Source organism: Nomascus leucogenys, chromosome 3 (assembly GCF_006542625.1).
Source record: "Nomascus leucogenys isolate Asia chromosome 3, Asia_NLE_v1, whole genome shotgun sequence".
NCBI lineage: Eukaryota > Metazoa > Chordata > Mammalia > Primates > Hylobatidae > Nomascus > Nomascus leucogenys.
The window spans coordinates 60,280,980-60,293,270 of NC_044383.1; the positions used below are offsets into that span (position 1 = coordinate 60,280,980).

The 12,291-nt window shown below is 34.5% G+C and overlaps 1 protein-coding gene across 1 annotated transcript in view; it reads left to right on the forward strand.

Annotated features, from left to right (window-relative positions):
* LMBRD1 (LMBR1 domain containing 1) overlaps nucleotides 1–12,291 on the forward strand; it is a 123,744-nt gene that overhangs the window by 59,193 nt on the left and 52,260 nt on the right. Inside the window, exon 7 of the mRNA XM_003271088.3 lies at nucleotides 52–125. Within this exon, the coding sequence (XP_003271136.1) occupies nucleotides 52–125 (74 nt within the window). The remainder of the gene's footprint in view (nucleotides 1–51; nucleotides 126–12,291) is intronic.

Consider the following 12,291-nt stretch of genomic DNA (forward strand, 5'->3'; position numbering starts at 1 on the left):
GGATTTGGGTAGTATATATGTACATTTTTAACACTTTTTCTTTCTTCACAGATGGTTTAGCTGCACTGTCATTTTCTATTAGTTCTCTGACCTTGATTGGAATGTTGGCAGCTATAACTTACACAGTAAGTGAAATGGGGATAATTGAGTTAAAATTGCCTTATAAAACAATTTTTTTACCTTAGTAATTTATTAAACTTTATTCTGTTTTCCTTTATAATATTTTGAGTCTTTTTCAATTTTTCTTCAGTTTTCTTTACTTAAGGGTAAGATTTTAACTACTTAGTCATCATCATTTTAGCTGTATTTCTGCAATTTAATAATCAGAAATTTTATAACTTATGAACCTTGAAGGTGGTTATATAGTGCTATAATAATCTATGCTTATAAATCTATGTAATAGATTTATAATATCTGATATGCTTATAAATCTATAAGCATATAGATTTATAATATATAATCTATAAGCATATAGATATATAATATATAATCTATAAGCATATTAATAGATTTATAATATAAGCATATAATATATAATATAAGCATATTAATAGATTTATAAGCATGCTTATAAATCTGTATGCATCTATAAACATACAGATTTATAAGCATATTAATAGATTTATAAGCATATTAGAACTCTGAACCATAGACCGTATCTGTTACTGATTTTGCAGATTTACTCTGCTTGGAGATATAGGGCTTTTAAAATCAGATATTTTATATAACTTGATACTTCTCTTTTGTATGAAATCTATTTTTATACTCTCAGACTTTTTTTCCCCTCAGTATTCCTGGAAGTGGTAAGGTGTGAATTATAAATGACTGACCAAGTTGTATACAGACTTCTCTTTCACATTATAGATAAAAAGCTAGTAATAAATGCTGCTTTATTACCTATCTTGTAAGTTGTATAAGCAGCATTAATATTATCTGGAACCTTTCAGATTAATGAAGTTTATGTTGAAGCACTCTTAATTCTTGCAAAGATGAAAATTCTGGTTGCAAAGGAAACATTTTTGGGTATTTTCTTAAGATGTCTTCCTTTAGACATAAAGGAAATGGCTATTATCGTAAGAGCAGAATCTAGTTTTGTCACATGATCATTCACGTGCTGTAATGTATAATAAAAGAACCCCAAAAGACATACATTTCAGTATCTTACAGGTGCTTATTTGGGTACTCATTTATTATTGTTTATTATTCATTGACATTTTTGTGTTTTTATGTGATACCACATAAGGAATTTGCCGTCTAATATCAGTGGGTGATTATCCTTCTATCTCATAGAATGTACAGCATATTAGTTGTCTTTTAAGAAGTAGTCACAAGTTAATAACAAATTAGGAATTAGACCTGGATTCTAATTGCTATTATTCTGTGACTGATCTGTTATGCTAATCTTGGGTTTGTCCTTTAAGCTTTCTGGATCAGTGTCTTCCCTATTAAATGGAAAAAGAAAATGTTCCACAGGGATTTTTGAAGGTCAGATGATACTGTTTGTAAAAGTGCTTTGAAACCTATAGAGAAGTGAGGATATAGCAATCAATGAAACATAAGTCAGCAGAAAAATATAGAGAGAAATTCAATATGTAATGTCAATGTCAAGAATTGTGAAGGACCTAGGATATTTACCCTACTTGTAACCTGCCAGTTTTATGGATGGCAACTGAAGATGTAAGACTTCTACTCACAGCAATAGCAGTAGCCATAGGATCAACTTTTTTGTGTGTTGGTTCCCTGAGTCCCAGTTCCCCTAGGGCAATGGGGAGAGAACTAGATGAGACCTGCACGTAATAGAGTGCATTGTAGAAGGGGAACCCTGAACTTAGGGAAGCTGAATCTTTTATAATGGATGGTAAGCATGCCTGTCCTTTGCTCCAGGGAAAGATATTTTCTGTATCTACCAAGACTATTTGCTATACAAAGATCTTTGAAAAGATAGTACAGAAAAAAAAATGGTGGGTCAGGGGGTCAGTTAGCTCCTGGCTTGCAAAATATGCAGAAATGAAAGATGCATGGAGATGTGTCTCCCAGTGGTCAATTGGTAGATACTATGAGGAAAAATAAGGCAGCATAAGGAGATAAACAGTAGTAGAGGCTGAGACTACTGTAAAGATCAGGAATAGTTTCTAACATCTGAACAGAGACCTGAATGAAGTGAAAGTAAGCCATGATGGAAGAGTAAATGTGAGGATCCTGAGGTGGGCACGTACGTGCTATATTCAGATACTAGCAAGGAGGCAAAGCCATTGTGGCTGGAATTCAGTTGACAAGGGGGAGTAGTAAAAGTTTCATTGAGAGGTAGCAAGAGGCCATGTCATGTGAGCTTTATAGTCCACAGTTAGGGTTTTGAATTTTATACTGATTGAGATTAGAAGCCACTGGAAGTTTTTAAATAGAAAAGTCATGGGCTCTGACAAACATTTAAACAGTATTACTCTGGTGGCTCCGAATTAAATAAGCTATGAGGGTAGCGAGTGGGAGTGGAGAAAATAAGTTGTTATTAAAACTATTTGAAAGAGACCTTCTTTGTGGGAATGATATTATTGAAAAGAAACATTTTAAACTAATATTTTATATTTAAATGGAAACTTTGAAAATGATTTAAGTCAATTAAACTAACATAATATTCATACTGAATTAGTTAAGCTATCCTTAAAAGAACTTCACTTTTCTAGAATACAGCAGGTCCTCAAATAACATCTTTTTCATGCTGTTTTCCTATAATGTTGATGTGAAAAAAGGACAGTTTCTGGCTAGGGCCACTGTGTGGAGTTTGCGTGTTGTTTCCATGTCCGCGTGCGTTTTCTCTGGGTACTCTGGTTTCCTCCCACATTCCCAAGATGTGCGCATTAGGTGAATTGGTATGTCTGAAATTGTGCCAGTAGGAGTTAGTGTAGGTATGTGTGAGTGCACCCTGCAGCTGGAATGGCATCCTGTCCAGTGTTGGTTCCTGCCTTGCAACCTGAGCTGGTGGGATAGGCTCCAGCCACCCGTGACCCTGAACTAAGAGTAAGTGGGTTGGAAAATGAATAAGTGTATGCAAATTATTGTAAAATTAAAAATTCATAAAGTATACTACATACAAATGCATAACAATAATTGCAATGCAAAAACGTTCAGCTAGCCCAACGTTGTTGTTTGTTTGTTTTTGTTTTTGAACTGTGTGGTGGTAGGAGGAGCTCTTTATAGTTTTCACTTTGCAAACATTTATTCCTTCATTTAACCTACTGCGACCACAACCATCGTCACTCACTAATTCACCAAAAGTTGAGTATTATTTTGTTTTTATTAATCTTTCCTAAATGTATGTAGAGCTTACATTTACTTCAGTATTTAATATTAGAAGTGCTTTGAATCTTTATTTAGAAGTTTGGTGATGTTCTTGTGACCAGAAATATGCAATAGGAAGTTAGCTCTTGTTTACATCAATTAGTCTGTAGTAAAATTGCTTTTGTTGCCAGGCGCAATGGCTCATGCCTGTAATCCCAGCACTTTCGGAGGCTGAGGTGGGCGGGTCACCTGAGATCAGGAGTTTGAGACCAGCCTGGCTAACATGGTAAAACCCCATCTCTACTAAAAATACAAAAATTAGCCGGGCTTAATGGTGGGCTCTTGTAATCCCAGCTACTCTAGAGGCTGAGGCAGGAGAATTGCTTGAACTCGGCAGGCAGAGGTTGCAGTGAGCCGAGATTGCGCCATTTCACTCCAGCCTGGGCGACAAGAGCGAGACTCCGTCTCAAAAAAAAAAAAAATTGGTTTTGTTATACATCATTTCACTTAAAGTCACAGTTTCCAAGAATCCATTGATGACGTTATGTGATAATTTACTGTACAGAGGGCTGGGCTGAAGGACGTTGATAAAACAGCCAGAGGACTTTATAATGGGGTTGAGGGTGGGAACCAGGAACACATAGAAGAGTTGCTAAATAGGTAGAGAGGGGCCACTTAAGGCCTAAGGCCAAGGGAGAGATTCCAATGTAATAGCCCACTAAGATCCAACTTCCTAGCAGTTATTTGTTTCCTTACGCAGCATAAACAATAAAATTAAAATAATTGGTATGGAGAGGCTGAAATGTGGATCTCAAGTCCATGGGCCTCCTGACCTACTTTCCCATCTGAATTTCTTCATCTTTATAGTGGTATAATATTTAAGTAATAAAGTAGTGAGGATTTAATTAAATAATCCACCATGTCTTGGAATCTACTGGCCACTTAATAGTCACTATTAGCTTAAACAGTTGAATATTCACAGTTTCATATGGTTCAAACTATAGTTCCCACCTCTTTCCTCTCAGTGAAAATAAACCAAATGCAAAAAGCAGTTGTATCATGATCAGCGAGAATGTTCCTTATTCAAAGGTAAGTCAAAAAGGCATTCATAATTGAATGGTGGTTAGTTGGGGTTGGGGGAGTGTGGATAGAGAGATAATATCATTCGAATAGCACTACAAGTACTCAAAGCTCAGGTTTTGCTACCAAGCCATGATTTGGCCAGTTTTAATACCTATGGTGTATAGTGGGAGGGAAGGGGAAGGTAGATGGTACCCTGTTTAAGAGGGACATCATGGTGTGTATAGCTGAGCTCCAGTCGTGAATGTGTTTGTTTAAAATCTATTACCTGATCCCAAGCTTCCCCATCTGTAAAAATGAGCCCATAATACTTACTGAAATTTTAGTAAAAATTCAGTGAAAACCAACAATTTGTAGATATGTGGTTTTATTGTAGTTAGGTGGTTAAATAGTATAATTATCATATTTGCTTGTAGTTGGGATACAAAGTTTTCTCCTAACTTACCTTGGAAAAGGTTGAGAACTGGACTTTCTTGTGGCAGCTTGAAAGAGGGTATAGAAAATATTCATGAGGAGTAGAAGAGGTTTAATCTTAAAATACCCAGAGTGGGAAATTAATACTTGAGTACTTTGACCCTAAATATAATATGAAATGTAAAAATCATGTTTGTTACAGAATTTGTAACTAAATTTTTTTTGTATTGAGGCTAGAGAAGTTTTTTTATTTTATGTGTCAGTCAAGTGTGAATTTCTTAGTTATGTGTTATTGTTTATTTTTGAAACTAGTTGATTATTTAAATTTTACTGATTCTGACTACTGTACCCTGTATTAATGAATGCCAAATAATTGGACAGTGAGCTTTAGGAGAAGAAGGTCAAACAGCATATTAGTTTGCCTATTATTTTAAGCTTACATTGAAAGGGAATTGATACTTATTAAATTTTAAAAAGTAAAACTTGTAGGCACAGATATATATGTAGATATTCTAATTTTTTGGTGCCACCAAGTGGGGAAATGTTGAATAATGATGTCTTCAGCAAAATGTATCGTATGGACCAGTGAAGTGCCTATAGAAGCAGTGACTGCTAAATTGTTTACTATATACCTTTATCTGTAAAACTTTAAATATGTCTACCAGGATATTTATGATTACAAATACATATTTACAAATTATTATGCTAACCTTTGTACATTTAATGTAAAATATAAACTAATTGGTTAAAGAAAATTAAAGTGATAAAGACTCAAATATAGAAATAAAACATTTAATATTTTCTTCTTGTACCCATCAAATGTTGGTTTGCCTCCATGTCTTAGTTCAGGTCAGTATAACAGATGTACCATAGACTGGGTGGCTCAAACAACAAACATTTATTTCTCATGGTTCTGGAGACTGGGAAGTACAACATCAGCGTATCTGGTGTCTGTTGAGGGCCCTCTTCCTTGATTTGCAGTTAGCCGTCTTCTCATTCTATGCTCATATGATAAAGAGCAGGGAGAGAGAGGAAGCAAGCTCTATTGTGACCCTTCTTAGAAGGGCATTAATCTTATTTATAAGGGATCCACCCTCATGACTCAGTTACCTCTCGAAAACTCCACCTACAAATATCACACTGGGGATTAGATTTCAACATATGAATTTTAGGGGAAAACAAACATTCAGTTCATGTTACAACACCTTATGAACCACAGCAGTGGTTCTCAATAATATTTTGAGAAAGAAATTCCCTTTAAAAGTCAAATTTCTCAGCCTGTGTGATAGCATATTTCACTGAATATATGCTACTGATTGTAAGGTGCACCATTACTTTATGTGTCACTATAAGGAAAAATCTGACAATTTTTTCTTAATCATTTATAATCTTTGTTTTATATTTAGTGAGTGAGATTTGTTGGATTTACTTGCATTCATAACAAGGAAAATATGAAATGAAAGGCATTCCTAAAACTTTATATTTGGAGTGTGAGAATTCAAAATCACTTTTTGAATTGGTTATTGATATTCATGTTTTACTATATGACACAGATGGTTTTTGACTTACAGTGGGGTTACATTCCGTTAAATCCATCATAAGTTGAAAATATTTTAAGTTTGAAAATGCATTTAATACACCTAAACTACTGAATATCATAGCTTAGTTTAGCCTATCTGAACACAATAGCTTAGTTTAGCATATCTTAAGCATGCTCAGAACACTTACATTAGCCTACAGTTGCACAAAATTATCTAACACCAAGCCTGTTTTACAATAAAATATCAAATATTTTCTTATGTAATTTATTGACTACTGTACTGAAAGTAAAAAAGAATGGTCTCATACCATCACAAAGTATGAAAATCCGAAGTTGAACCATTGTGACATGGGAACCAACTGTATTGTCTTTTATTTTTATTGATACATAATAGGTATACACATTTTCCAGGTACATGTGATAGTCTGAGACATTCATATAATGTGTAATGATCAAATCAGGGTAATTGGAATATCCCATCACCATAAACATTTATCTTTATGCTAGGAATATCTGAATTATTCTTTTCTAGCTATTTGGAAATACACAATAGATTATTGTTGACTGTAGTCACCCTACTGATCTATCGAACACTAGGTTGTATTTTGTCTATTTAACTACTTTTGTACCCATTGATCAAGCCTCTCTTCATCTCCCCTCCCTACTCCCTACCCTTAATGGCCTCTACTCTCTTAGTCATTAGTTTTAGTCACTATGTTAGGTGAAATAAGCTGGGCTCAGAAAGACAAGTTTCAGAAAGAAGCTAAAAAAGTGTATTGTCTTTTATGCTTTCAAGAGAATTGATGTGCAGCTTTTCTTGTATGTTCTAGTCTTATCTCTGGGATCTTTGTTGAAGCCACCAACACACCTATCCTGCAAATTTAAGGTGTTTTGTTGTTGTTTCTTGTCTTGCCATATGGAAGGGAATCCTTTTGCATATACCTAAGCAGAAAAATGCTTCTGTTTTGGATATCTCCCTTAAACTTATGAAGCACTTGACTGTTGCTTTTTAAGAAAATACAGAATTATGCCCATTGTTCTAATGAATATTTTCTTCACTACTGATGCATCTTCTCTTTCTCTTGACTTACACATTAACTTTTTGCTTTAATGTCAAATCATATTTCTTTTAAGACATAAGTGGCAATTAAACTCAATAAGTGTACCAAGAATGCATGTGATTTAACTGAATTGACGGTAATGTAACTTGCTGTGACCAAATTTGTGAATGTGCATGTAACGACAACTATGTCATGGCTTCTGCCTAGCCTTCAATTATATGATGCCTTCAATTTTTAGATGCATCCAAATTTCACTGATATGAAATGTAAGAAAATATATACGTCTTAGATTCAGTGAATACTTAAAAGGAAAGTCTTGAGTACCTGTGTTGTTTCATTAATCATAATAGCATGTACATCTTTGAATAGTAGCTTTCACAAATATGTGGAAGACATTTATTAAGTCTACAGGTAGTATTTAGTGTTGACCCTTTACAATAATCTGAGGCCTGCAGAGTTGGAAACCATCATTCCAGATAAAGGAGAGAGATATGTAAAGAAAACGTGCAGTTCTAAACTGAGCAGTTAAAGAAGTTATTAGGAATGTAGTTTGTATATATTATTTTAAAACATTTTAGTTTTCAAATAGACTTGGTGATTTATTCTTGGAAGTCAAAATAAATAAATTTGGAGACAATCATGGCCAACCTGTTAATAGAAGCATTTAAAACTATACAATCTCTTTAGTTTTCTGATTTTTTTTTCTGGAAATTCACTAGAGGGCAGTAGTAAGTAATAAAAGTTTTGTGTTTCTGAAAAGGATAGCCTTTTTGTACATTAAAAAAAAAAGTCTGAAGTGAAATTCGTGAAGTTCAAAAGATTGTTGTTTAAAGACCTTAAAAGTTGTAATGTTTTATATAAGGTCTATATCAAGCTTATCATAATCTAAATATTATAGTTAAATTTCCTGATAATTATTGAAAATGCAATCCAAAAACAAGCTAAAAGCTTGATAACCAAATGATGGCACCTTTCTTCTACTTGTTGTCTTCGGACAATTAAAAATTTAAAAATAGTGTTTTGTTCTGGTCTTATGTTACCACAAGTTGTTACCAGAAACTTTTATTTTAGAAAATATTTTAAATTAAGCTATTTAGAAATTCAGTTCAGCTCTTCTAATAAGTATATCAATTCCATTTAAGGAAATAACGTTGTGTGAATTAAGAGCTCTCTCTTCCTAAAAGCTTACTGGTCAATTATTATCTTCTTGGAGAAATTATTTTATTAATTTAATAAATTTTTGTTCTTGAAACAAAGGTAGGAGGAAAAAGAATTGGGATCTAGTCATTACATACCAAATAGTCTACTGTAGTTGTTATTAGTCTGGCCTAGAAATCTGTTCAGCCAAGTTTGGCAGATCTAGTGATAAAACAAACGTGCAGATGAATAATGTTAATATACCTATGCGTTATAATTGAGTTATAAGCAAGGGACATTTACAAGTCAGGGAAGGTTTCTCAGACATATTGTAATTAAGCCGAGACCTGAAGGGCATTGACAGTTGTTAATGAAATAAGATGAGAAGGTGGGCATTCTAGATGAGGGCACTACATGGAGTAAAATGTGTATGTTGGACAAAGCCTAAAGTAGCATAAAATTGTAGTGTTTTAAGAACTATGAACAATTCAGAAGCATGAGATAAAGTTAACAAGTTGGTAGGGATCAGGTCATGAAGTGCTTTATATGCAGAATTACATTAATTAGAGTCTATTCCCAATACCAACCAATAATTGTAACTTTTCATAAAAAAATAGCAAAACAACTTTTTAAAACAATTTTATATGTTCATATACATATAGAGGTTGGGAACAAGTAGAATTGCTCTGGTTAAAGTAGCAGCAGATTCCTGCATGGCTAGCTGCCTTATCTTCTGTAGTGGCCCTAGTGGCACCTTTCCAGATTCCTAGGAACTCATACCAGAATGCTTTGAAAAATATATTTATTAGTCCTGTAGAATCTTAAAGGATGTTAATTAGAGGAATGACATATACTGACTTGGGTATTAGAATGAGATCACTTTAGAAACAATGTAGAAGATGGATATGTAGAAATTGAGACCAGCAGACCAGTTTAGGATAATTCAGAAGGCCTTGTGTTTGACAGTAGATTGTAATTAAGGGCCATGTTGTTAATACTGACTAGACCAAAAGGTTCCTTGGGAAACAGTATTGAGTACTGCAGTTAGCGCATTCAGGGAACCTAATCCATCCAACACAGAATAACAAGCATTGAAGACAAATAGGCCTAGATTGGAGATGGTTGAGAGGACAGGGAAACATACCTGCATATAAACTGGGTTTAGCAAAATATTGCCATGGCATTTTGTTGTAAAAAGCAACATTCTATTGGATTATGGAAATAATATGAATGATATGGTTTGGCTGTCTGTCTCTACCCAAATCTCATGTTGAATTGTGATCCCGAGTGTCGGCGGTGTGGCCTGGTGAGAAGTGATTGGATCATGGGGATAGTGTCTAATGGTTCAGCACCATCCTCATAGTACTGTCTTGTGATAGAGTTCTCACGAGATCTGGGTGTTTAAAAATCTGTAGCACCTCTCACTTCACTCTCTTCTTCCTGCTCCAGCAACGTATAACGTGCTGGCTTCCCCCCTTGCCTTCTGTGACAATTGTAAGTTTCCTGAGGCTTCCCTAACCATGCTTCCTGTACAGTTGGTGGAATCGTGAGCCAATTAAACCTCTTTTCTTTATAAATTACCCAGTCTCAGGTAGTTCTTTATAGCAATGTGAGAACGGACTAATACAATGAGTAATGAGAATTGGTAAATAATCATATAATGCTATATATTAATCAGAGTCTTAAATTATTCTGTTACTTTTTATTAATAATGTTTAAAGAATATGGAAGTACTAGAATAACCAAATCAAATAGGTTAAAATGATAATAAGGATAGGAAAATCCTATAAGGAAATGTTAAAGGAACTATCAGGTACTTTGGTTCCCATAGGCTTTATTCTTTGTATTTTTCAATGTTTTGAGGATATAGAATTTAATATTAAAAATATAAACGAGATGCTTTTAATTTTTAAAAATATATTTAGAGGGTGAAAGTGCAGATTTCTGACATGCATATATTGCATTGTGGTGAAGTCTAGGCTTTTAGTGTAGCCATCACCCAAATTGTGAATGTTGTACCCAGTAGGTAACTTTTCAACTTTACAATATACATTTTAAACCCAATTATATATTTTCCTTTTATATTTTACCAAAGTATACATTTTGAAAGTATACATTTGATAAGAATTGAGGTAGAGGGAAATTACTCTACAGGTTGAGTATCCCTCCCTAATCTGAAAATCCAAAATCTGAAAGCTTTCAAAATTTGAAACTTTGAGCTCAAAAGAAATGTTCCTTGGAACATTTTTAAAAATTATTTTTAATTTTCGTGGGTACGTACTAGGTGTATAGATGGAGTACATATTTTGGTATAGGCATTCAATGCATAATAATCACACCATGGCAAATTTGGTATCTATTCCCTCAAGCATTTATACTTTGTGTTACAAACAGTCCGATTATATTCTTTTAGTTATTTAATTTAATTTAATTCAATTATTTATTTTTGAGACAGAGTCTCACTCTGTTACCAGGCTGGAGTGCAGTGGCGTGATCTCAACTCACTGCAACCTCCACTACCTGGGTTCAAGAAATTCCCTCTCCTGCCTCAGCCTCCCAAGTAGCTGGGACAACAGGTGCTCACTACCACACCTGGCTAATTTTTTGCATTTTTAGTAGAGATGGGATTTCACCATGTTGACCAGGCTGTTCTCAAACTCCTAACCTCAAGTGATCCACTTGCCTCAGCCTCCCAAAGTGTTGGGATTACAGGCGTGAGCCACCGTGCCCGACCAGTTATTTTTAAATGTACAACGAAATTATTATTGACTATAGTGACCCTGTTGTACTTTCAAATACTAGGTCTTACTCCTTTTTTTTTTTTTGTACCCAGTAACCATCCTTACCTGCCTCCCACTGCCTCACTACCCTTCCCAGCCTCTGGTAACCATCCTTCAATTCTCTGTGTCCACGAGTTCAGTTGTTTTGATTTTTAGATCCTACAAATAAGTCAGAACACATGATGTTTGTCTTTCTGTGCCTAGTTTATTTCACTTAGCATAATGACCTCCAGTTCTATTCATGTTGTTGCAAATGACAGAATCTTACTCTTTTTTATGGCTGAATAGTACTCCATTGTATATATGTACCACAGTTTCTTTATCCATTCATCTGTTGATGGACACTTAGGTTGTTTCCAAATCTTGGCTGTTGTGAACAGTGCTGCAACAAACATGGGAGTACAGATAGCTCTTTGATATATGGATCGCTTTCTTTTGAGTATGTGCCAAATAGTGGGATTGCGAGATCATATAGTAGCTTTATTTTTGGTTTTTTGAAGAACCGCCAAACTATTCTCTGTATTGGTTGTACTAATTTACACTCCCACCAACAGTGTACAAGGGTTCCCTTTTCTCCACATCCTCACCAGCATTTGTTGTTGCCTGACTTTTAGATAAAAGCCCTTTTAACCAGAGTGAGATGATAATCTCAGTTTTGATTTGCCTTTCTCTGATGATCAGTGGTGGTGAGCACCTTTTCATATGTCTGTTTGCCATTTGTATGTCTATTTTAAGAAATGTTTATATAAATCTTTTGCCCACTTTTTAATATTATTATTAGGCTTTTTTCTATAGAGTTGTTTGAGGTCCTTATGTATTTTGGTTATTAATCACTTGTCATATGGTAGTTTGCAAATATTTTCTCCCATTCTGTGCCTTGTCTCCTAATTGTGTTGATTGTTCCCTTTACTGTGCAGAAGCTTTTTAGCTTGATGTAATCCCATTTGTCATTTTTTGCTTTGGTTGCCTGTACTTCTAGGGTATTACTCAAGAAGCTTTATCC